Here is a 26986-nt window from a genome sequence, read left to right as displayed (position 1 = left end):
ATGTGTGAGGGAAATGCTTAAAAGTCTGGTTATCAATGATGTGTGAATTACAGGAGGCCTCACACTAAGTGAACATAGAACATCATACAGGCCATTTGGCCCATAATTCTGTGCTGACCTATATAAACCAACTCCATGAACAATCTAACCCTACCCTCCCATACAGCTCATAACCCTCTAATTTTCTTACATCCATGTGCCAATCTAAGAATCTCTTGTATTAGACTTCACCACCAGTGAGTTCAAGGCATCTGCAACACTCACAACACGCTGGAGGAACTCAGCAGGTCGGGCAGCATCCATGGAAACGATCAGTCAACGTTTCAGGCCAGACCCCTTCGTCAGGACTGAAGAGGGAAGGGGCAGAGGCTCTATAAAGCAGGTGGGGGGAGGGTGGGAAGGAGAAGGCTGGTAGGTTCCAGGTGAAAAACCAGTAAGGGGAAAGATAAAGAGGTGGGGGAGGGGAAGCAGGGAGGGGATAGGCAGGAAAGGTGAAGAAGGAATAGGGGGAAACACAATGGGTAGTAGACGGAGGCAGAACCATGAGGGAGGTGATAGGCAGCTGGGGGAGGGGGCAGAGTGAAACTGGGATAGAGAAAGGGAGGGGGAGGGAACTACAGGAAGTTGGAGAATTCAATGTTCATACCAAGGGGCTGGAGACTACCTAGATGGTATATGAGGTGTTGCTCCTCCAACCTGAGTTTAGCCTCATCATGGCAGTAGAGGAGGCCATGTATGGACATATCCGAATGGGAATGTGAAGCAGAGTTGAAGTGGGTTTCAGCCCGAAATGTTGACTGATCGTTTCCACAGATGCTGCCCGACCTGCTAGGTTCCTCGAGCGTGTTGTGAGTGTTGCTTTGATCCCAGCATTCTCAAAGTATTTTGTGTTTACAATTCAAGGCATCTAACACTCTCTATGTTTAAGAAAACCCTACCTCTGACCTCTCCCCTGAACTAATTCCATTTACCTTCAATAGATATACACTAGTTTTATCCATTGTTGCCCTGGTGAAAGGCGCTAATGATCCACTCTGTCTCTGCCTCTCATAGTCTTGAACACTCAAGTCACCGCTCATCTTTCTTTGTCTTAGCTCGCTCAAGCTTTCCTCAAGACTTGCTCTCTAACCCAGGCAGCATCCTGGTAAATCTCCTCTGCACCCTCTCTAAAGCTTTCATATCCTTCCTGTAATGAGGCGACTAGAACTAAACACAATACTCTCAAGTATCGTCTGATCATTTTTATAGAGCTGCAACATTAACTCGCAGCTCTTGAACTCAGTCCCTTGACAAATAAAGGCCAGCATATGCCTTCTTAAACCCCTTTCAACTTCAATGGCAACTTTGAGGGATCTATAGACCCCCAAGACTATTATTATGCTATAATTTACTATTTTTAGACTTTATTATACCATATTAGACCGACTTCTCTGTTTCTCCACACTGCTAAGAATCCTACCATTAACCATGTAATTTGCATTAAAGTTCAATCCGCCAAAATGTGTCACTTAACACTTTTTTCAGATTGCCACTTCACTGTCCAGCTCTGCATCCTGTCTATAATCCCACAGTTACGCGATCTGCAAAACCAACAATCATCATATCCTCTGCAGATTTACTAGCCCACCCTTTCCACTTCCTCATCTAAGTCAGCTAGAATAATCATAAAGAGCAGGAGTCTTCAGCAGATCCCTGTGGAACACCACTGGTCACCTACTTCCAGGCAGAGTGCACTCCATCTGCTACCATCCTCTGCCTTCAGTGGGCAAGCCAGTTCCGAATCCACACAGCCAAGTTTCTATTAATCACATACCTGGGTGAGCCTTCCATGGGGACCCTTGTCATATACCTTACTAAAATCCATGTACACCACATCCGTCGCCCTACCATCATCAGCTTGTTTTGCCACCACTTCGAAAAACTCAATTAGTCCCGTGAAGCATGACCTGCCCTAGTGTTGGCCCCTGTGTTAGTTTTCCTCTCATCTTCCTTGTAATGCCAGTGCGGAAGGAAGCTGAAACCTCAAATTTTCAGTGCAATAAAAATAGCAGTAAAACAGTAGAGAGTGAAACAGAGGGGTTTCAGGTGAAAAGCTCGTCAAAGTCAGATGTAACCTCCTGTTACTTCTCTGAGGATGTTGCCTCACCTGATTAATTTTTCCAGCATTTTCTGTTTGTTATTTAAACTCTGGGCTTTTCAAGACACCGGGGGGGCGGGGAGCAAACTTCTCTGGCCCTCATAGTTGAACAGCAGGTAACTGGCCCTTTGGCCGAACTCAGCCGTGACTGCTGATATGCCTTTCTGAGGCAGTCCAATTTGCCTTCATGTATCATATCCCTCGAAACAAGAGATTCAGCAGATACCGGAAATCTACACACAGAACACTGGAGGAACTCACCAGGTCAGGCAGCATCTATGGAGAGGAATAAAGAATTGACATTTCGGGCTGAGACCCTTCATCAGTTCTAACCCAGCTTATGTTTCCTATCAGTGGATGTACAATCAAATGCTTAGTGAATTCTGCTTCACAATGACAGGAAAAGTTGACATCGAAAGATCAGAAAGCGACATTATTATGTACGCTTGGCCTTCACAAACCAGTTACCTATGTACTAACTTTTCGGACACCTCTTTTCCCTCTCACCTGAAACCTATGCCCTATAGTTTTTGACTCCTATATCTTGGAAAAACAACACAGACCCTTGAAGACTGTTTTTTAAAAAAAAAATGTTGCTGGCTGTAGGTGGTGATGCTTCACAGGTATCTCATTACTGGGTATACATCTTCTGAGCTGTTACTACTGCAATTTGCAGCCTGTAATTTTCCTTTAAGAATCACACTTATGAAATGTTTAACAGCACTAGTGATCTTATGATCTTAATACACCTGAGGAACATGACAAACGACTCTCAGGAATGCAGGTACAGCACATGGAAGAGATGGTTTGGTCGCCATCACTCCAGGAAGCATGGACACCAGTGGGGTGGGAGTGGGGGTGCGGGATTTCAGGCCAGACTGAAACAATGGGAGACATGGCCACTGGTCTCCCAAACATACTCTTGGCCAGCGTTGTCACTAGAGAGAAAGACAGGACCTCAGGTCAAGATTGCTGTACTGGAGAGAAATGAGGTATTGCTGCGTTCTGATTCACTGAGACATGGCTCGCCCCTATAAAATGCTCCAGTCTGACGGGTTTTCAGTTCATTGAATGGATGGATGGTGGCATCAAGAAAGGGCTGAAGTTTCAAAGTCTACTTCATGGTAAATTTATCGTAGTGCTTGGATATAGTGGTCTTGTCTCACTCTTTCTCACTCATAATAATTAAGTGCCAACTGTTCTACTTATTACGAGTTCTTTGCCATGATTGTAATCACAGTTGACATACCACCAAAGGCAGATGCCAAGCTAACACTCAAGGTAGTGAGTGCCATGATTAACAAGCAAGAAGCAGCCTTTCCTGTCGCCTTTCACATCCTAGCTGGGGACTTCAGTCAGACTAACATGAAGAAATCTCTGCCCAACTACCATTAGGACATCCCTTACAGCAACAGCGAAGCCAACACACTCAACCACTGTACTCTAACAGCAAGAATGCCTACTGTTCCATCCTTAGACCACATATTGGGAAATCTGAGCATCAGGCTGTCCTCCTACCTACACATTGGCAGAGGCTAAAGAACATGGCACCAGAGTAAAGATAACAAAGAAGTAGTCTTCGGAGGCAGAGGAGTGGCTAAGAGACTGCTTTAAATTGGTGGATTGGGCCATGTTTAAGAACTCAGAGGACCTGAATAAATACGCCACGATCGTCATGCATCTTATAAGGACATGCATGGGTGAGAGTGTCCATACAAAACTATTTAAAGTCTTTCCCAACCAGAAGTCGTGGATGAACCAATTGATTTGAAATCTGCTGAGGGCTAGATTGGTGGCGTTTAGGACTGGTGATCCAGGAAAGTACAAGAGATCAAGGTGTGACCTGGACCATTTCACATGAAAAGTGGCAATTCTAGACTAATGTCGAGGGTTGATTGAAAGCTGTGGCAGGGCTTGAATGGCATCATCTCCTACAAAACAAAACCATGCGACATGAATGAAAACAAGGTTTCACTCCCAGGTGAGCGTAATGCCTTTTATGCTCACTTTGATCAACAGGACGTGGAGGCATCTCATGAATGCCCTACCTCCCCCGACAACCCTGTGATTTGAGTGTCTGAGGCTGATGGGGGAGCATCCTTCAGGAGGGTGAATCCATGGAAAGCATCTAGCGCAGGCAGCGTACCTGGCTGATGCTGACAACCTGCACTGACTAACTGGCTGGACTGTTTACTGACAACTTCAACCTCTCACTTTGGCAGTCTGAGGTACCCACCTGCATCGAACAGGTGTCCAAGAAGTAATTGGTAACCTGCTTCAATGATTATCGTCCATTAGCACTTACATCCACAATAATGAAGTGCTTTGAAGTTGGCCATGAAGCATAATCAACTCCTGCCTGAGGAGTGACCTGGATCAGTTCCAATTTGCCTACTGTCACAACAGGTGAAAATATGCCATTTCATTGGCCCTTTGATCAGCTCCGGAACGTCTGGACAGTGATATTACATACATCCGTTAGGAACTGCAGCAGAGGTTTGAGCAAGGTATGGAGCTGTAGCAGGGGGGATACTGCCAGACTGATTTTGCATTCTTCAGGCAGTCTCAAAACAAGTGGAGAACAGACTTTAGGGGAAACATGAACCCTCTTATGATAAGCATTATCTTTGAACTACAAGAGAAGTTTCTGCTGAAGCAAGGGTTGTGCAATTGAACCAGGGTCATTTTCCAGCGGTCCAATGTCTACTCTCACCTCTCTTTTACTCTTTATCTATCTGAAAAAACTTTTGGTATTCTCTTTGATATTGTTGCCTTGCTTATCCTCATATTTCACCTTTCTCCCCCTTAAAGCTTTTTAGTTGCCTTCTATTGGCTTTTATAAGTTTCCCAATCTTCTAACTTCTATCTGTCTTGTGCCTTCCAATTTGTTCCCAGAAGCTCCAACCATTGCTACTCTCCAGCATCCCTGCTGGTATCCACTTCCAATCAATTTTGGCCAGCTCCTCTCTTATACCTCTTTAATTTCCTTCACTCTACAGTAATACAGATATAACTTACTTTAGTTTCTCCCTCTTAAATTGCAGGGTGAATTATATCATATTATGATTACTGTCTCCTAAGAGTTCCTTTACCTTAAGCTTTATAATCAAATCCGATTCATTACATAATACTTAATCCAGAATAACTGAATCACTAGTGGGCTCAACCACAAGCTACTCTAAAAAACAATCTTGTCGCCTTTCTACAAGTTCTCTCTCTTGTGATCCAGCACCACCAATCTGATTTTTATAATCTACCCATGACTATCTTAACATTGCCCTTTTGACATGCCTTTTCTATCTCTTGTTGTAATTTGTAACACACATCCTGGCTACTGTCTGGAGGTCTGTATATATAACTCCCATCAGAGTTTTTTTATCCTTGCAGTTCCTTAACTCGACCCACAAGGATTCTACATCTTCTGACCCTATGTCACCTCTTTCTAGGGATTTAATTTTACTTTTTTACCAACAGAGCCACGGCACCCTCTCTGCCTACCTGCCTGTTCTTTTGATACAATGTGTATCCTTGGATGTTAAGCTCCCAATTACAGGTGTCCCCCGCTTTTCGAACGTTTGCTTTACGAAACCTCACTGTTACGAAAGACCTACATTATTTCCTTGCTTTCGCTAACAGAAGGTGTTTTCACTGTTACGAAAAAAGGCAGCGTGTGGAAAAAAGCAGCGCGCGCCCCAAACAGCGGCTCTCCCCTGGATTCGGAACGGCATTCTCGCCGACATTGCTTAAACACGTGCCTGTGAGCAGCCGTTTGCAAGGTAAGTTCTAAGGTAATCGAAAAGCCTGAAAGAGCTTGTAAAGGTGTTACACAGCGTAAAACCAGACATAATTAAGCATTTCGATCGTGGTGAACGAAGTAAGGACAAAGTGAGTTTGGCTTGTGGAAGTTGACGAAGATGATGTTGAGAGATTTTGGCATCTCATGATCAAGAACTGATAGATGAAGAGCTGATGCGATTGGAAGAGGAAAGGATAACAATTGAAACCAAATGCAGTAGCGAACGGACCGAAAGTGAAGTCGTCCAGGAACTAAATGTGAAGCAACTGCGTGAGATTTTCGCTGCAATGATAAAGTACGACTTTAATTTTGAAAGGGTACGTCGGTTTAGGGCATATTTGCAAGATGGTTTGAGTGCTTATAAAGAACGGTATGATCTAAAAATGTGCGAGGCTAAGCAGTCAAGCAAGCCTTCCACATCAGCCACAGCAGACAACGAGCCTCGACCTTTGACATTGAGGCAGGCAGACATAGAAGATGACCTGCCTGCCCTGATGGAAACAGACGATGTGATGACACCCCAGTGTCCCACCACCCCAACCCCCAGGCCGCGGACAGATACCAATCCACGAAGAATGCAGCGGTGGCCGGAACGCACCCAGCACATCTTTAAGAAAAAAGCCGAAATAAACAAGCTAATTAATTAGGTGCAGCCCGGCACGTAAATGCCGGCCCAGATCAGAGGTGATTGCCCATTGTGTCGCCTCTGTGTATTCATCATTTCATTCCTGCTTTTACTATATGTTACTGTTATTTTAGGTTTTATGTGTTATTTGGCATGATTTGGTAGGTTATTTTTGGGTCTGCGAACGCTCACAAATTTTTCCCATATAAATTAATAGTAATTGCTTCTTTGCTTTACGACATCCCGGCTTACGAACCTTTTCATAGGAACATTCTACCTTCGGATGGTGGGGGAAACCTGTATATTCTCCTTTCAGGCTCGACTCAGTGATGCCCACAATGTCGTACCTGCCAATCTCTAACTGTGCTACAAGATCGTTTATTTTTTTCTGTACACTGCGTGCATTTAAATATAACATTTACAGTCCTGTATCTATCACTCTTTCAATTTTGTCCCTCTTTTACACTGCAGCTTTGTTATATCATCTGTCTGTCCTTCATAACAGTCTGACTACATACTGTCTCTGCTTATAAGTCAACAGCCCTATCCTCAGCCCTATCACACCAGTCCCCACCACCCTGTCAAATTAGTTTAAACCCTGCCCAATAGCTCTAGCAAACCTGCCCATGAGCATATTGGCCCCCTTGGGTTCAGATGTAACACATCCCTTTTGTACAGGCCATACCTTCCCCAGAATAGATCCCAATGACCCAGAAATCTGAAACCGTGCCCCCTGCACCAGTTTCTCAGCCACACATTCATTTGCCAAATCATCCTATTCTTACCCTCACTGGCAAGTGGCATGGGCAGCAACCCAGAGATTACTACCCTGGTAGTCCTGCTTTTCAGCTTTCTAGCTGGCTCCCTATAGTCTCTCTTCAGGACCTCCTTGCTTTTCCTGTCTATGTCACTGGTGCCAATATGTGCCAAGACTTATGGCTGCTCATACCCTCCCTTTAGAATGTTATGGACCAGACCTGAAACAATCCCAACCCTGGCACCTGGGAGGCAACATACCATCCGGCCGTCCGGGTATCATGTCCACAGAATCTCCTGTCTATTCGTCTATCTATGGAATTCCTTATCATCACTGTAGTCCTTTTTTCTTAGCGTCAGTGCCAGAGACCCAGTCGCTGCATCAGCTCCCGGGTAGGTCATCCCTCTCAACAATATCCAAAGCAGTATATTTATTATTGAGGGGAACGGCCACAGGTGTACCCTGCACTGGCTACCCTTGCCTCTCCTGACAGTTACCCAGGTACCTGCCTCCTGCAACTTAGGGGCGACTACCTCCCTGTAGCACCTATATCTATCATCTCCTCAGTTTCCCGTGTGAGCCGAAGGTCATCGAGCTGAAACCTCGGTTCTTTAACATGTTCTCTGAGGAGCTGCAGCTCGGTGCACCAGGTGCAAATGTGGTTACCCAGGAACTGGAGGCCTTCTAGAGTTCTTATTTCACACAAGCTACACAACACAGTACCTGGAGCCATTCTCACGGCTCTAACAATGTACTGACAGACAAAGAGCGAGGAATGAATAAGAAAAAACTTGCCAGATATGTACCCCACCCAAGCCTGAAGAGCCAAAGCCAATGAGGGCCTCTGTCTGAGCATTTTTAAGTGGGAGGGTGAGCTGCCAGGAGGTCCATATAGGTACCGATGACATAGGAAGAAGGACGAATTCAAGGAGTTAGATGTTAAGTTAAAGACCAGGACCTCCAGCGTTGTTATCTTAGAATTGCTACCCGTTCCATGTGCTAGTGAGGCCAGAAACAGGAAAGTCATACAGTTTAACACATGGCTAAGGAGTTGGAGGAGGAGGGAGGGTGTCATATTTTTGGGTCATAGGGCTCTCTTCCAGGGAAGGTGGGAACTGTACGGAAGAGACAGTTGACACCTGAACTGGAGGGGGACGAATATCTCAGTGGAAAGGTTTGCTAGAGCTGCACGGGTGAGGGGGTTGGTGTTGTGGCTTAAACTAGAGCTGCAGGGGAATGGAAATCACTGGAACAGATGGTGGAGATGTTGTGTACATAGGTGTTGTTAAGACTTCAGAAGAAGTCACCGCATCCTGATGCCTTCCATATCATTGTGGGGGATTTCTACCAGGCCAGCTTGAAGAAGTCTCCAAACGATGACCACAAACATATCACCTGTGAGACCAGAGGAGCCAACACACTCGACCACTGTTGTAACATCATCAGCCATGTTTACCGTGTCATCCCACACCCACACTTTGGAGAGTCCAGTCACCTGGATCTACTTCTACTCCTGGTGTATCAGCAGACACTAAACACTGCAGCACCAGTCGTGAGGGCTAAGAAGGTATGGTCAAGGGAAGTGGAGCACTTACAGAAATGCTTTAAGCCAGTGGACTTCCAATATTCAGGGACTCGTCTTTGAATCTTTGACTCATAGTTGTCATTGACTTGATCAAGACCTTTGTGGATGAATCTGTATTTTTGAGAAAGTTCCAGACATACCCAGATCAAAATCTGTGGCCGAACCAGGAGATTCATCGTCTGCTGAGGGCGAGGTCTGTGGCATTCATGGATCCAGGACTGTACAAAAAACCCAGGTCCGACCTCCGGAATGCTATTTTAAGAGCGAGAAAGCAACTCCCTGTGAAGATAGAGAAGGAATTGGATGCATGCCAGTTCTGGCCGTGCTTGCTGGCAATAAATCTATTATCATGCATGGCTGTGATGATTCACTCCTGGATGAGCTCAACGCCTTTTATGCACGCTTTGAAAGGGAGAATAAAGCTACACCTGTCCAAATCCCCGCAGCATCTACTGACCCTGTGACCTCTGTCTTGGAGGCTGACATCACAGCATCTTTCAAGAGGGTGTACCTGGTAGGGCTCTGAAAACCTGTGCCAACCAACTGGCTGGATTATTCAAGGACACCTTCAGTCTCTCACTGCTGCAGTCAGAGGTTCCCACCTGCTTCAAAAGGGTGACAACCATACCAGTGTCGAAGCAGAGCAGGGTGAGCTGCCTCAATGACCATCACCCAGTTGCACTCACATCTGCTGTAATGAAGTGCTTTACAAGAGGTTGGTCATGGCCAGAATCAACTCTTGCCTAGGAAAGATCCTGGACCCGCTGTAATTTGCCTAAAGCCACGGAAGGTCTGCAGTGGATGGAATCTCACTGGCTCTCCACTGTGACTTGGATCACCCGGACAATAGCAAAGGCTGCTGTTTGTTGATGACAGGTCTTCGTTCAATGCAATTATACCCTTAATTTTAATCAACAAGCTCCAAAACCTGGGCCTCTGTAGCTCCCTCTGCAACTGGATCCTTGACCTCCTCACCGAGAGACCACAGTCAATGTACACGTTTGTAGATGGGAAATAACATCTCCTCCTTGCTGACAGTCAACACTGGTGCAGCTCAAGGATGCACGTTTAGACCACTGTTCTGCTCTCTCTACACCCACGACTGTGTGGCTAGACACAGCTAAAATGCCATCTATAAATTTGCTAATGGCTCTACTATTGTAGGCAGAATTTCATATGATGATGAAGAGGCATACAGGAGTGAGATAGGTCAGCTGGTTGGGTGGTGTTGTGAGAACGACCTTGCACTCAATGTCAGAAGGACTGAGGAATTGATTGTGGACTCAGCAAGGGGAAGACCATAAGACAGGAGCAAAATTATGCCTTCGTGGCTGATTTATTATCCCTCTCAATCCCATTCTTCTGCCTTCTCCTCGTAACTTCAACACCCTTACTTATGATGAACATATCAACCTCTGCTTGAAATATATCCAGATTTGGCTTGGATAGCTGTCGGTGGCAATGAATTCCACAGACTTACTACTATCTGGCTAAAGAAATTACTCTTCAACTCTGTTCTAAGTGCACGTCTCTCTATTCTGAGGCTGTGCCCTCTGCTCCTAGACTCCCCCACTATAGGGAACATACTCCCCACATCCATGCTAGCTAGGCTTTTCAATATTTGATAGGTTTCAATGAGATCCTCTCTCATTCTTCTAAACTCCAGTGAGTACAGGCCCAGAACCATCAAATGCTCCTCATACATTCACCCATTTATCGCTGGAATCATTCTTGTGTACCTCCTATGCACCCTCTCCAATACAATCACATTTTTTGCTGAGATAAGGTGCCCAAAATTACTTACAATACTCCAAGTGCAGTCTGACCAATGTCTTTTAAAGCCTCAGCAGTACATTTTTGCTCTTATATTCTAGTCCTCTCAAAATGAATGCTAACATTACATTTGCCTTCCTTACCACTGACTAACCTGCAAGAGAACACACACCAGTCTTCACCGAGGGACTAGCAGTGGAAGGGGCAAGCAGTTTCAAGTTCCTGAGTGTCAACATTACAACTGACTTATTTATTTCGGTTGCGAAGCTGAGACTGAGGTACAAATTGGGTGGGCACAACCAGGAGCCAAAACCTTGCTGAGATTGTGGAAGCGTAATGTGATCTCTTGCGGCTTTGACAACATTCTTAACTGAAGTATGCTATCAAGCTTGAAATTGCTGTTCATCCTGTTTTCTTGTGTCGGGCTTAATAAGGTTTGTTAGAGCTAATGAGCTTTTCATACAATATAGAATTATATTAAATGTGTTTACTACCTTCATTCTCACAAGAGAACTAATGTTTAAGGGCTATGATTCCCAGATCCTTCTTGGAACATATAATCATCCTTTTCCAAGGACTCCAATTCCCTTCTGAATCAAATATCTACGTGTCAGTAATTGGTAGTGATAACCACAAGGGTACCAGCCTCTGGGAGGTTGGAGAATATCCATGCCTAAACTCTTAATTACTAAGAAATAACCCCTTTCTCATATTTGTTATCTTTTGTGCATACATAGCAGGTTACAGTTGGAACATCTTAAACTTTATGATGCCATAATAGAGAAGCAGTTAGTGTGATGTTATTACAGCTTGCTTTGTCGGAGTTCAGAGTTCATTTCCGACGGTGGCTGCAAACAGTTTGTACGTCTTTCTTGTGAGCGCATAGGTTTCCTCTGGGTGCTCCGGTTTCTTCCCACAGTCCAAGGATGTACCGATTGTGAAGTTAATTGGTCATCATAAATTGCCTTGCAATTAGGTTAGGGTTAAATAGGTGGGTTGTGGGGTGATCCGGCTTGTTGGGTTTGAAGGTTCTGTAACGTGTTGTACCTCTAAAATAAAAATATATTAAAACATTTCTGAAGATCTATCCTGGATTCAACATATTGATGCTATTACAAAGAAGGCGCAACAGCGGCTATATGTCACTAGGAGCTTGAAGGGACTTGGTATGTCACTAAGGGCATTTGCAAATTTCTACAGCTGTACCGTGGAGAGCATTCTAACTGGCTGCATCACTGCCTGATGTGGAGTGCTTAGGATCAAAGTGCACTGCAGAAAGTTGTGAACTCAGCCAGTGCCACCATGGACACTAGCCTCCCCAGCAATGAGGACATCTTCAAAAGGCAGTGCCTCAAAAAGATGGCATCCATCATTAAAGACCCCATCATTCACGAGGCGCGTGGCCAAGTGGTTAGGGCGTTGGGCTCACGATCTGAAGGTCGTGGGTTCGAGTCTCAGCCAAGGCAGCGTGTTGCGTCCTTGAGCAAGGCACTTAACCACACACTGCTCCAGTCCACCCAGCTGAAAATGGGTACTGGCAAATGCTGGGGGTTAACCTCGCGATAGACTGGCGTCCTATCCGGGGGGGAGTCTCGTACTCTCAGTCGCTTCACGCCACAGAAACTGGCATAAGCACCGGCCTGATGGGCCACAAAAGCTCGGGACAGACTTAGACTTTAACTTTGACTTTGCATTCAAGACATGCCTCTTCTCATTGCTCCCGTCAAGGAGGCGGCACAGGAGCCTGAAGATACATATTTAACGTTTCACGAACAGCTTTTTCCTGTCTGTTATCAGATTCTGAATGGACAATGTACCTCACTATTTTGTTTTTGCTCTCTTTTAGCACTACTTACTTTTATAAATATATATTTTTATATATACAGTATTTCATTTTGTAATCTATAGTATTTTAATTATGTATTTCAATGTACTGCTGCCCGCAAAACAACAAATTTCACGACGTGCCAATAATATTAAACCTGATTCTGATTTAATTCCATGTGTTAGCAAGCCTCTGGAAATTATGAAATTGGGTGAGCATACAACCTATCAATCCTGTACTAGGCTTTGCGCAAGAATACTGCAGACAGTGCTGACACCTCACCCTGTCCCAAGAGCACTGTAAATTCTTCCACTTTAGGTAATTATCCAGATCTCCTTTGAACTCTGCTGTTTATATCCGTCCTCCCCATCGTGCTGTTCATCACCTCAGATCCCCTTGCAATTTCCTCTTTGTCATGGACTATAAACCCAGCTTCTTGAGTCGCTCCACTTCAACGCTAAAGTCTTTAGTGTATGGCAACTAGAAATGGCCAAAATACTCCTAATATAGCTATGCCAGTTTTTTTAATCACTGTGAACCCTTTGGCTATTGTGGTTCCCACTTCCATTTGTGAAGCCCAGGCTGCCATGTGCTTTTTAAATATCATAAGACATAGGAGCAGAATTAGGCCATTCAGATCATAGGGTCTGCTCTGCCATTTCATCATGGCTGATCTATTATCCCTCTCAACTCCATTCACCTGCCTTCTCCCTGTAACCCTTGACACCCCTACTAATCAATACCCTGTCAACTTCTGATTTAAATACACCGAATGACTTGGCCTCCACAGCCACCTGTGGCAGTGAATCCACAGATTCACCACCCTCTGGCTAAAGAAATTCCTCCTCACCTCTGTTGTAATGGGATGTCCTTGTATACTGAGGCTGTGCCCTCTGGTCCTAGACTCCCTCACTATAGGAAACATCCTTGCCACATCGACTCTGTCTAGGGCTTTCAATATTTTAATGAGATCCTGCCTCATTGTTCTAAACTTCAGCATGTACATGCCCTTACCTGCACAGTCAGGTTAAATGAACTGTGTACATATATCCCAAATCTCTTAGTTCTTGTGCATCATTCAGAACAATGATTTCTACTGTATTTTGTCTTTTCAATCCAGCATCATTCCACCACCCTTTCTATGATCCCCTTACAGCTCGCTACACCCCTAGGTGTAGGGGTCAGCTACCAATCTGGAAATTTATTTAGAGCCCTCTGAACTCTTTAAGTTGTTAATATACATATTAAGGCAAGTAGCAGTCCCCTGGGAAACTCCACCATAGTCTCTCCTCCAGTTTGAAAATAACCTTTCACAGCTTTTTAGAGTAACACACACAAAATGCTGGAGGAACTCAGGAGGTCAGGCAGTATCTATGGAGGGGAATAATTACACCTTTAATATCTTTGTGTTTCCTTTTCTGAAGCCAGTCTACTACTTACGTTGCTCCAAACCCTTTTATTCCATGTGCTTCAGTCTTGATGATGAGCTTATTATTTGACATCTTATCACAAGCCTTTTCAAGTCCACTTGCATGATGACATCTCCCTTACCAATCCCCTCCGTCATCCATCAAAAACATGAGAAGGTCTGCAGATACTGGAAATCCAGAGCAACACCCACAACAAAAGTCTATCGTTTGTTGTACAATCTTAGTCTTTCACAAGTCCGTGCTGTCTTTATCTGCTCAGTTGACAGCTAATTCTGCCAACTAATTCTAGAACTTCTCCAACATCAGGCTTAAACTGACTGAGACTGAGTTATGGAGAGAGATCGAGAAGGTTTAGACTGTGTTCCTTGGGGCATAGGAGATTTTGAGCTGATCTTTTGGAGGTGGATAAAGTTATGAGGGGCACAGACAGGATGAATGAGCACAGTCTTGAATGAGCTAGGACTTTTATCTTTGGAGCAAGGGAGGATGAGAAGTGACTTGATAGAGGTGTGTAACATGATAAGGTGGACATCCAGAGCCTTTTGCCCAGGGTTGCAATGGCTAACATGACAGGGAATACTTTTAAGGTGATTGGAGGAAAGTATTGGTAGGGTATCAGAAGTAGTTATTTTTACACAGGGAATTGTGGGTGTGTGGAATGCACTGCCAAGGCTGAGGTAGAAGCAGGTACATTGACGATATTTAAGAGACTATTGGATAGGTACATGGATGAAAGAAAGAGCTAGATTGATTTTAGAGTAGATTAAGAGGTAAGCACAACATCGTGGGCCAAAAGGTCTGTACTGCTCTGATCTATAATTCTGGACTGACCCATCAAGGAAATGAGATCAAATCCTTAAATGAATATTCAAGTTAATTGAATGAATCTGGAATAAAGAGTGGTGATGGTGAGACAGAAACGACCGACTGGCATCAAGGGTCATCGCATTCACTGACATCCTTTCACGGAAGTGATGTTAGTGCCCCATCTGATTTGCTTGTGGCTCCAGACCCACAGATAAGACACTGAGGCTGGAAAGCTAGGTTTTTATTCCTTAGAAAGTAAGAAAATGAGGAGTGACCTTATAGAAATGTTTAAAATTATGAGAGGCATAGCTAAGGTGAGCAGTAACAATCATTTCTCGAGGGGAGTGTAGATAGAAATTAGGGGTCATGAATTTAGGATGAGAGGGGTAAGATTTAAAAGGGACCTGAATGGCAACTTTTTTCATGCCGAGGAAGGTGAGTAGATGAAGAAGTCTGCCAGAGGAAGTGGTTGGGGCAGGGACAATAGCATCACTTAAGCAGCACCTGGAGAGGTTCTTTGGTGGTGGGGCTTAAGGAATATGGGCCAAACACAGCAGATTGGAACTAGATGAGTGAGTACCGTGGCTGGCAAGGACCCATTGGATGGAAGGACCTGTGTCCTTGCTCTGTGACTCTGTCTTCTAATGGCAATTTTCTTTCGCCAGGCTTTGGCAATGACCAACCAGATCCTCGTGGAGCAGTCGCTGCTGGGATGGAAAGAGGTGGAGTATGAGGTGGTGCGAGATGCTGCTGACAACTGTGTGACTGTGTGCAACATGGAGAACTTTGACCCTTTGGGGATCCACACAGGTATAGCCATCAGGGATGAGTGTAAGATAGATTTCGGATTTGCTTTGGTCTTTTCACTCCTCCTCTGTGCCCTGGATGTTCTGAGGTGGTCAGCCCGCATTCTGTAGTTGTTCGGGATGACACTTGATATAAGACCACTGTATCACTTTGCAGGCCAGTGTGAGATGGATGACCGGCAGGCTCACCCCTGCTACGGTCACCTCAGGAGCAATACAAAGTGCGACTGATGGCATAGCCATGGAGGAAGCATTGGACTGTGAGGGTCATTGTATGAAAGCTTTAGTCACAAAGCGTTCTGCTGATTAGCTTCGTTGGTCTGCTTGGGGAACCACCTAACAGGATTTACCAACTTCTTGCCTTGAAGGACCTCCTCCAGGATGTCCTAAGCAGATGACTGTATAATCCACTGGTGGCTTCCAATGCATCAATCCCTTTTGGGGACACAAGACATAGTCCAACTAAGTGGAATAGTTATAGAAGATAGAACAGCACGGCACAGGAACACACCCTTTGGTCACAATTTATGCTAAACTATTTAAGCTAATAACTCCTAATTAAACTAATTCCTTCTGTCTGCACGTGGTCCATCTCCCTCCATTCTCTCCATATTTATGTGCCTTTCTAAGAGCCTCTTAAGCACCTGTGTCATATCTTCCTACAAAACCAACCCGGCAGCTCACTCGAGGCACCCGCTACTCTCTGCGTAAATAAAGGAAAACTTGTTCTGCACATCTCCTTTGAACATTCCCACTGTCACTTTAAATGCATGACCTCTAGTATTAGACACTTAAATCCAGGGATAAAGATATCAGCTGTCTATTCTCTCTGTGCCTCTCATAAACCTCTCCATCCCTATAACTCAAGAAAACAACCCGATTTTGAACTCAGTGCTTCGACTAATGTAGGCAAGCATGCTATTTGCCTTCTTTACCACCCTGTCACCCTGTGCACTCAATTTCGGGGAGCTTTGGACTCGGACTCTGAGATTCCTCTGTACACTAACATGTTTTAACTGTCCTCCCATTGACTGTGTATTGTCCCCTTGCGTTTGATCTTCCAAAGTGCGTCACCTCGCATTTAGCCGGGGTAAACTTCATCCGCCCTTTCTACAACTGATCACTGTCCTACTGTATTCTTTGTCAATCTTCAAAGCTATCCACAATATCAACAATCTGGTAGCACCTGCAAACTTACTAACCTGTCCATTAATGTTTCCCTGAGGAACACCACTAGTAACTGATCTCCAGCCAGAATAAGATCCATCAACCAGTACATCCCTGTTTTCTATGGTGGCAATTCTGAATGTAAACAACCAGGTTACCATGGAGACCATGCATCTTAATAAGACCATAAGGCATAGGAGCAGAACTGGGCCATTTGCCCCACTGAACCTGTTCCACTCTTGGCTGATTTGTTAGTCTTCTTAACCCCATTCTTCTGCCTTTTCCCCATAACCTTTGACACCCTTCCTAATCAAGTACCTATCAACTCCTCCATAAGTGTACCCAGTGACTTGGCCTCCACCGCCTTCTGTGGCAATGAATTCCACAGATTCACCGCCCTCTGGCTAAAGAAATTCCTCCTCATCTTGGTTCTGTAGGGACATCTCTCTATTCTGAGACTCTGCTCACTGGTCCTAGGTTCACCCACTATAAGAAATATCCTCTCCATGATGTCTATATACACCTTTCAATATTCAATAGGCTTCACTGAGATCCCCCCGATACTTCTAAACTCCAACATGTACAGGCTCAGAGTGATAAAACGCTCTTCATATATTAACCCTTTCATTCTCGGGATCATTTTTGCGAACCTCCACTGGACCCTCTCCAATGCCTTTCTTGAATAAGAGCCCAAAAATGCTCACAATACTCCAAGTATGGTCTGATCAATGCCTTAAAAAAAAACCTCAGCATTACATCCTTGCTTTTATATATTAGTCATCTTGTAATAAATGCTAACATTGCATTTGCCTTCTTTACCACCAGCTTGCAAGTTAACCTTTGAGGAATCCTGCATGAGACTACCAAGTCCTTTTGTACATTTAATTTATGAATTTGCTCCCCATTTAGAAAGTGGTCAACATCTTTTTGCCTTCTACCAAAGAGCATGACATACACTTTCCTACACTATATTCAATCTTCCATTTCATTGCCCATTCTCCTAATCTGTCTAAGTTCCTCTACAGACTCCTATTTCCTCAACACTACCTCCACCCCCACCTACCTTTGTATCATCCGTAAACTTGACCACAAAGCCATCAATTCTGTCATTCAAATCATTGACATGAGACGTGAAAAGAAACAGTCCCAACACCGACCCCTGCCGAGCACCACTCGTCACCGGCAGCCAACCAGAATAGGCCCCCTTTATTCTCACTCTTTGCCTCCTGCCAGCAATAGTCTGGCCTTTTCTGCTACTGGAGTAGTCATGTCCAACAACAGATGCCGTGCCCGAGCGCAATATACGAGAGGAAAAGTGCTGATGAGCCATTAGGCCTGGGGCCATGTGCCTTCTGTGAGGAAGTGTGGTAGAAATTAGGAGAAAAATCCCTAGCAAATGAGATAGCAAGCAAGAGTGTGTTTCATTGGCTTGAATCATGATGCTGTCTCTGATGTGCTTTACAAGAGCTTTCCATCCTCGAATACTGGGGTTCTAATTGTCCACCTCCTTGTGTCTTGTGTTTAGGAGACTCTGTGGTTGTAGCCCCGAGCCAGACCCTGTCCAATGAAGAGTACCACATGCTGCGTGAAACTGCGATCAAGGTGGTGCGTCACCTAGACATTATAGGGGAGTGTAACATCCAGTATGCCTTGCACCCTGCCTCCCTTGAGTATTGCATCATCGAAGTCAATGCCCGGTTGTCCCGCAGCTCAGCTCTGGCGTCGAAGGCCACAGGGTAAGGAGGGCGATCTCCCACACGTCCACGCATCTCTTACCTTCCAGTTTATGTTTCTTTAGCTTAACTCTTCAAATGCAGTTTTCTTTAATTCATGAACCATTCATTTGAGGAGCAGTTCCTACTGTGCTAGTTAGTGACCTCATCTGTAGCACTAGGTTCTGGATATCACTTCAAGTAGAAACATTTCCTCTACATCTTTCATTAACTGAGAAAACCTCGGCGTCCCTCTCCTGCTTTCTGGGGAGAATTGCCCAGCTTCTTGGGGGTGGATAATGAATGTATCTTCACCATTTCCAAAAATGAATATATAGAAAGTAATTTCTTGTATGTGTGACTTCTCTTTGCATCTTCAGTCCTCTGGAGGTGGAGACCAGTGGTGTTGATTGCTTACCTTAAGTGTGATCTTTCCAAGGCTTGAGACAAAGTATTTAAATCCCATCTTTATGGTTGTTCAGACGAGAATTTGATTTGCTCTATTCATGACCTTACTGATCTGTACTGCTGCTTTTACTGACCTTTCTGTTCAGGGAATCGTTTTCTTAAGTTCTTGATCAGTGTAATTGATACTCTGAGTGAAAGTTAGAAAAAACTTGGAGATTCCAGTTGAGGAGGTACTAGGAAAACTAACTGAACCAATGATTGGGACTCGCCACAATGATAGTGGATGGTTGGGCAAGACATTGGTGAGGCTGCTTTTGAAGTATTGCATTCAGTTTTGATCACCCTAGAATAGGAAACTTACCATTAAACTGGAAAGAGTTCAGAAGAGATTTACAGTGATGTTGCTGGGACTGAGTTATAGTGAGAGGTTGCACAGGCTGGGACATATTTCATTGGAGCGTAAAGGAATAAAGTGTGAACTTATTGATATACATAAAATTATGAAGGTTATAGTTAGAGTGAATGTGCAGTCTTTTTGCAAGGGTTGGTGAACCGAGAGCCAGAGGGCACAGGTTTAAAGTGAGGAGGAGAGATTTAACAAGAGCCTGAAGGGTAACTTTTTGCCCAGAGGGTAGTTAGTACTGTAAATAGAATGAGCTGCCAGAGGAAGTGGTTGAGGCAGGTACATTAACAACATTTAGAAGGTACTTGGAGAAGAGTATGAGTAGGTAAGGTTTAGAACAATGGTTCCCATCCTGGGGTCCATGGACCCTTTGCTTAATGGTATTAGTCCATGGCATTAGTGGTATTGGTCCATGGCATCAATGGTATTGGTCCATGGTATTAAAAAGTTTGGGAACCCCTGGTTTAGAAGGTTGTGAGCCAAATTCAGGCAAATTGGACTGACTTAGATGAGAATCTTGGTCGGCATAGACCAGATGTTCTGAAGGGCCTGCCTGCGTGCTGTATGACATTATGAAAGGATTAACAAATTCCCAAAAGCAGGAAGCTTACATACTGAAGCTGTAAAGTGGGAATATTGCCAAATTCGATTTCATGGATTGGAAAGTTGTGGTACATATTGGTAGCAAAGACATGAGTAGGAAAAAGGATGAAGTCCTGATGAGAGAACGTAGGGAGCTAGGAAAGAAGCCAAAGAGCAGGAGCTCAAGGGCTGTAATCTCTGGACTGCTGTCTGTGACATGTGACAGTGAGGATAAGAATAGGATGATTTAGTAGATGAATGTATGGCTGAAGAATTGATGCAGGGCAGGGTTTCAGATTTCTGGATCACTGGAATCTGTTTCAGGGGATGTATGATCTTCACAAAAGAGCCAAGTTACACCTAAGTTCGAGGGAGACTAATATCCTTGCAGGCAGGTGCAGCATGTAGAGAGATTGTGGGGAAGGATAGGCAGTGGAGAGAGTGTTATTGAAGCCATTTCAATGGATTGAAATGTGTCTATTTTAATGCAAGAAGTATCAGGAACAAGGATGATGAACTTGGAGCATAGGTCAGTGCATGAAACTACGATGTTGAGACCATTGCAGAGATTCAGCTATCACAAGGGCAGGAGTAGCTGCTGGATGTTCCAGAGCTTAGGTGTTTCAAAAGGGATAAAGAGGGAGGTAAAAGATGTTGCTAATCAGTGATAGTATCACAGCTGCAGAAAGGGAAGATGTCATGGAGAGATTGGCTACAGAGTCAGTGTAGGTGGAAGTCAGAAACAGGAAGGGAACAATACTCCTCGATAGCAACAGAGGCACTGAGGAGCATATCAGTAGGTAGATTTAGGAAAGCTGCAAAAATAGATGGGTTGTTGTCATGGGTGACTTCAACATCCCTAATCATGATTAGCACCTCCTCAGTGCAAAATGCTTGAGGTGGGGTGGAATTTATTAGATGTGAGCAAGAAGGATTCCTGATACAATATGTAGACAACCTGAGTAGAGGAGAGGCCAAACTGGATGTGATACCAGGCAATGGGTGCAAACCTATCTGGTCAGGTGACAAACCTCTTGGCAGGAGAGCATTTTAGAGACAGAGGCCACAACTTCCTGCCCTTTACCATAGCATTGGACAGGGATAGAAGTAGACGGCATGGGAGAGTATTTAATTGGAGGAGGGGAATTTATGATGCTATTAGGCAGGAAGTTGGGAGCATATATTTGGGGCAGGTGTACTCAAGGAATTGTACAACAGAGATATAGAAGTTGTATAGGGAGCACCTGCATGGGTTTCTTGATAGGTTTGCCCCATTGAGGCAAGGAAATAATGGTAGGGTGAAGCAATCATGTTAGACAAGAGATGTGGAACATCTAGTTAAGAGGAAGAAAGTAGCTTACTTAAGGTTTAGGGAATTAGAATCAGACAGGGAGCTAGAGAGTTACTAGGTAGCCAGGAAGGACCTTAAAAATGGACTTAGAGCAAGAAGGGGACAAGAAAAGGCCTTGGCGACTAGGATTAAGGAAAATTCCAGTGTGTTCCACACGAACGTGATGAACAGGAGGATGACTAGAGTGAGGGTAAGACCAATCAGGGATAAAAGAGGAAAGATATCTGGAGTCAGAAGAGGTAGGAGAGGTTCTTAATGGATACTTTGTTTCAGGATTCACCAGGGAGAGGGACTTTGATGAACGTGAGGACAGAGTAAAACAGGTTGTATGTTTTCACTCTGTGATCCGATGTTTCAATGTATAAGTGACAAATGAAGTTAATCTTAATTTTTAGAATTAATGTTTAACATTGGGCTAGATACCGTATGTCCCCAGGACGAGACAGGATAAACCCCTGGTTACTACTGGTAGTGAGGGAAGAGATTTCTGTGCCTTTGGCAATTACCTTTACATCCTCACTGGCTGCAGGAGTAGAACCAGAAAATTGGAGAGAGTTTTACATCAGTAGTGGGTGAACTATTGGAGAGCATTCTTAGAGACAAAATTTATCAGCTTTTGGAGAAGTGTGGTCTGGTTAGGGATAGTCAGCATGCTTTCCGGATGGGCAGGTTGTGCCTTGTGAGTCCGAATGAGTTCTTTGAGGAAGTGACAAAACAAATTGATGAAGGTTGAGCAGTAGGTGTGGTGTGTATAGATTTTGGTAAGGTGTTTGACAAGGTTCTACATGGTAGGCTCATTCAGAAAGTCAGGAGGCATGAGATCAAGGGGAACTTGGCTGTGTGGATTCAGATGCAAAGAAGAGAAAATCTGCAGATGCTGGAAATCCAAGCAACACACAAAATGTTGGAGGAACCCTGTAGGCCAGGTAGCATCTATGGAGAAGAGTACAGTTGATGTTTTGTTCAAGACCCTTTAGCAGACCATCCAGGATTGTGTGTGTGTTGTATGGATAAGGAAGTGGCTTGCCCATAGAAAGCAGAGAATGGTTGTAGATGGTTCATATTCTGTGGTGGAGGTTGGTAACCAGTGGGTATCCCATAGGATCTGTTCTGTGACCCCTGCACTTCTGATTTTTGTAAATGAGGAAGTGAAAAGGTGGATTAGTAGGTTTGCAGATGACTAAAAGGTTGCTGGTGGTGGTGTGGACAGTGAAGAAGTTTGCTGTAGGTTACAACAGGGCATTCATAGGATGCAGAGCTGGGATGAGAAGTGACTGATGGAGTTAAATTCGGAAAAGTGAAGTGATATACTATGTAAGATTGCACTTAAAGGCAGAGTGCAGGGTTAATGGTTGAATTCTTAGCAGTGTGGACGAACAGGGTGATCTTGGGGTCGCTGTCCATAGATCCCTCAATGTTGTCGCACAAGTTGATGGGGTGGTTAAGAAGGTGTATGGTGTATTGGCCTTCATTAGACTGGAGATTGAGTTTCAGAGCCGTGAGGTAATGTTTCAGCTGTATAAAACTCTGGTTAGACCACACTTGGAATATTGTGTTCAGTTCTGGTTACCTCATTATTGGAAGGATGTGGAAGCTTTAGAGAGGGTGCCATGGAGATTTACAAGGGTGCTGTCTGGATTAGAGACTATGTCATATGAGGAAGGGTTGAGCAAGCAAGGGCTTTTCTCTATGGGACGAGGGAGGGTAAGAGACGACTTGTTAGAGGTGTATAAGATCAGGGGTCCCCAACCTTTTTTGCACTGTGGACTGGTTTAATATTGACAATATTCTTGCGGACCGGCCGATCGGTGGGGGGTTGTTCAAGTAGGGTTGCCAACTTTCTCACTCCCAAATAAGGGACAAAGGTAGCAGTCAAATACGGGACACTGTGTTTACCCAGAGAAAGACTACCATGACCATGAAGCCTTGCGCGGGCACCTGTGTATGCATGTGTAACGTGTGCATACGTGTACGTGCTGATTTTTTTTTTCTCTACAAATCGGTTTTGGCTTAATCTTCCCAATTTTGTTAGGTGAAACTACACTGTACATACATTATTTCTACTTTATATAGGCTGTGTATTCCTGCTTTTACTATATGTTAGTGTTATTTTAGGTTTTATGTGTTACTTGGTATGATTTGGTAGGTTATTTCAAGTTCACAGTGTGTGACAGAGAATGAGGAAAGGTGCAGCTGACTCATGTCGTTTCATATCGCCAAATCGTTTCGTTTCCTCGCGTCCCGGTAGCACATGCTTTGCGGCCCGGTACCGGTCTGCGGCCCAGTGGTTGGGGACCACTGTATAAGATGATAAGAGGTATAGATAGAGTGGACAGTCAGAGACTTTTCTCAGGCTGGAAATGGCGAGTGTGAGAGGGCTTAATTTTAAGGTGAAAATATAGAGGGATGTCAGAGAGGGATGGATTTTTACACAGAGAGTGGTGGGTGCATAGAATGTGCTGCCAGAGTTGGTGGTAGAAACAGATTCATTAGGGACATTTATGAGACTCTTGGATAGGCATGTAGATGGAAGAAACAAGGAGCTCTCTGTGGTTAGATTTATGTTAGTGTAGGTTAAAAGTTCAACACGACATCGTGGGCCAAAGGACGTTACTGTGGTGTAATGTTCTATACCCATCACTCTTGATAAATAGGGAAGGCATTGAGCTGGAACCTGGGGAATTCCAGACTGTTTAGTTTAATCCTGGTTATGGGTGATTTAATACCTTACAATACAAATGAAAAACAACTACATAACTCTGAAATAAAAGTGGATCACGCAGAAGGAAAGAAACAATGAGTGGCTGAGGTTATATGTTTGGAGGGTAAGTTAGCCCAGATAAACCTGTTGATCATGACTGCGTGAAGCTCAGTGGTAAGGTTTTACCAGCCGTTCATCAATTGGAGAGCAGCAGAGCTTGGGCAGCCACTCAGCATCTCCTTTCCCTGCCAAAGGCTCTAGTTCTAAGCACATTTCCACCAATTGAACCTGCTATCCCTGCACAGGGACTAGAGCTGTTCAGTCTACGTGCATGTATCTGCTCAAGTGTGATGCCGCACACTGAACAGCCTCATGTCTGGGAATGAAAGCTGCTTTTCTCTGGTCGCCAGCCACTGATTCCGATCTTTTTCTTCACAGATATCCACTGGCCTTTGTGGCTGCTAAGCTGGCCCTTGGCATACCCCTGCCTGACATCAAGAATGCTGTTTCAGGGAAGACAACGGCATGCTTCGAACCCAGCCTGGACTACATTGTAACCAAGGTTCCTCGGTGGGACTTGGACCGTTTCCATGGAGCCTCTCGCGAGATTGGCAGCTCCATGAAGAGTGTTGGGGAGGTGAGTGCGTTGACTAACTCAATTGGCACGTTTCTATGTCTACTGGCCTCTTTCTGCCACCAGCCTTTGTGAAGGATGAACTGCCTCTTCTGGACTGAGTTAACATTTACATTGTGATGTTTATTTAGCTCAAAGATTAGTCAGTCTAGAAAGATAGAGCACAGGACACAGAATGGTACAGAACAGGAACTGGCCCTTTGGCCCACGATGGTGTGCCAAACAAATTAAGCTGAGGATTCCTAAGTAAATTAATCCTTCCTGCCTGTATATGGTCCATATCCCTCCTTTCAGTTAAGTTCAACACTTTGATCCACAGCTATCTATCAGTGAATTGAACCTCACTAATCAGGCAGCAACCGGGAGCAGGAGAGCAGTTCATAGCTGGGGTAGTATTTTCAGAGGGTAGGTTGACACTAATGAACATGATTTAATAGGTGACCAAGCATTGATCAAAGCCATTTGATGATGAGTTGTGTATACAGTCCCTCAGGATAGAAAATGACGAACTTTGTGTGTGAGTTGATTTGAGTCTGACCTCTGCTTGCATTGTCCAGGTAATGGCTATTGGCCGCACGTTCGAAGAAAGCTTCCAGAAAGCTCTAAGGATGTGTCACCCATCCGTGGAAGGCTTTGTCCCCCGCCTCCCCATGAAGAAGTCCTGGTCTGCTGATTTTGACCTGCAGAAAGATCTCTCTGTCCCATCCATTAACCGCATCTACTCCTTGGCAAAGGTAATGACCATGTTGCAACATAGCTACTGCTTGTTATGGGAAGTTCTATCCTAGTATTCTCCAGAGAGATGTATGTGGTCTTGGTTTTCTGAACTCTGTGCCAGGCTGAGGATCTTTTATGATCAGAGATCTTATAGAGGTGATCAGTGAAGATGGAACTCCCAACAATGGGTCCAGATGCACTGTTCATAAAGAACTGGGTGGGTGGGCCTAATTTAATACTCCCTGCTTGCTTCCACCAGAGGAGTGTGGAAATCTGGTGTATTCTCTCCACAAAAAGCTGTGGAAGCAGGAGGTGAATGCACATTTTAGATTATCCCTCTGCAAGAGGATTAGAAGATCACAGTATCAAGACAGTTGAGTTAATAATCATCTGTGCCAATCCAGAGAAGGCGACCGAAGGTGGCTTTATATGGGGAATCTAGGCTGCCACTGCCCATTAGCCTAAATGGCCGAGGATTGAACAGAAAGAACAGGAGAAGCCATTTGTATGTTAACCACTGTGCTATTTCCCAAAGGTGTTTTGACCTCCTTTCATAATGCTGGTGCATTGAAGACACTTGCAGTCCCCTGAACATTCTCTCCTCTGTGAAGCTGCCTGAATGCTGACATTAGATTTAGCTGTCAGATAGGCTGGTTCTTCTATGAGAGGACTCTGCAAGTGCATGTCAGAAGAGCTTCTTCCACTATTCCGCAGTCCACATCCCCAGAAAGCACAGTGACCTTGGTACTTCAATGAGTTTAATAACTAGACAGGTGATGTTGATGTTGTGGAGGGCCAGCCTTCTCTCTCAGCATTTGACGGGTGTGAGTACAGTGTATCTCTGTCCGGGGGAAAACCAGCACAGGAACACAACACTGCTGATGCTGTCCCATGTTGTGACAGCAGGGGTCACCCTCTCTCCATGTAGAACCATACATTCTATTCTAGCTGGGCGGCAGTCTTTAACCAGATTGCTGGATCCTTCTGAACTCTGTGGTTAAGAGAACACAGCAGTAGAGCACAGGAACAGATCCTTTGACTCACCATGTCACTGTGCTAGTCTAACCAATCCCACTGACCTGCACATGGTCCCTATCCTTCAATTCCCAGATCTCTCTGCCCAACTTTCCAACTGATCTATATCCTACTGTATCTTTTGATGACGGTTTGACACCCTAGTCAGCTGTCCATGCTCTTTACGTGCCTTGTCCCGCTTCAGCCTAGTTCATGTACACTTTATTAGGTACACCTGTGCACCTGCTCATTAATGCAAATATCTAATTAGCCAATCACGTGGCAGCAACTCAATGCATAAAAGCAGGCAGACATGGTCAAGAAGCTTAGTTGTTATTCAGACTCAACACCAGAATTGGGAAGAAACGTGATCTAAGTGACTTTGATCATGGCATGGATTTTGCTGCCTGACAGGATGGATTGAGTATCTCAGAAACTGCTGATCTCCTAGAATTTTAACACACAGCAGAGATTACAGAGGATGGTGCAAGATACAAAAAGCATCCAATGAACGGCAGTTCTGTGGGTAAAACTGCATTGTGAATGAGAGGGGTCAGAGGAGAATGGCCAGACTGGTTCAATCTGACAGGAAGGTGACAGTGATACAAATAACAAGCGTTACAACAGATGCAGAAGAGCATCTCTGAATGTGCAACATATCGAACCTTGAAGTGGATGGGCTACAGAAGCAGAAGACCACAAACACACACTGAGTTTCCACTTTATTAGTACAGCAAGTACGTAATAAAGTGGCCC

The 26986-nt window shown here is 44.6% G+C and overlaps 1 protein-coding gene across 1 annotated transcript in view; it reads left to right on the top strand.

Moving 5' to 3' along the window:
* cps1 (carbamoyl-phosphate synthase 1, mitochondrial) overlaps positions 1 to 26986 on the top strand; it is a 196535-nt gene that overhangs the window by 87713 nt on the left and 81836 nt on the right. The window contains exons 17-20 of the mRNA XM_063051500.1: positions 15401 to 15545; positions 18234 to 18444; positions 24304 to 24502; positions 25057 to 25233. Of these exons, the coding sequence (XP_062907570.1) occupies positions 15401 to 15545; positions 18234 to 18444; positions 24304 to 24502; positions 25057 to 25233 (732 nt within the window). The remainder of the gene's footprint in view (positions 1 to 15400; positions 15546 to 18233; positions 18445 to 24303; positions 24503 to 25056; positions 25234 to 26986) is intronic.

The sequence above is a fragment of the Mobula hypostoma genome, chromosome 6, assembly GCF_963921235.1.
Source record: "Mobula hypostoma chromosome 6, sMobHyp1.1, whole genome shotgun sequence".
Lineage (NCBI taxonomy): Eukaryota > Metazoa > Chordata > Chondrichthyes > Myliobatiformes > Myliobatidae > Mobula > Mobula hypostoma.
The sequence above is the reverse complement of the archived record's forward strand: the minus strand, read 5'-3'. Positions and strand labels throughout refer to the sequence as shown.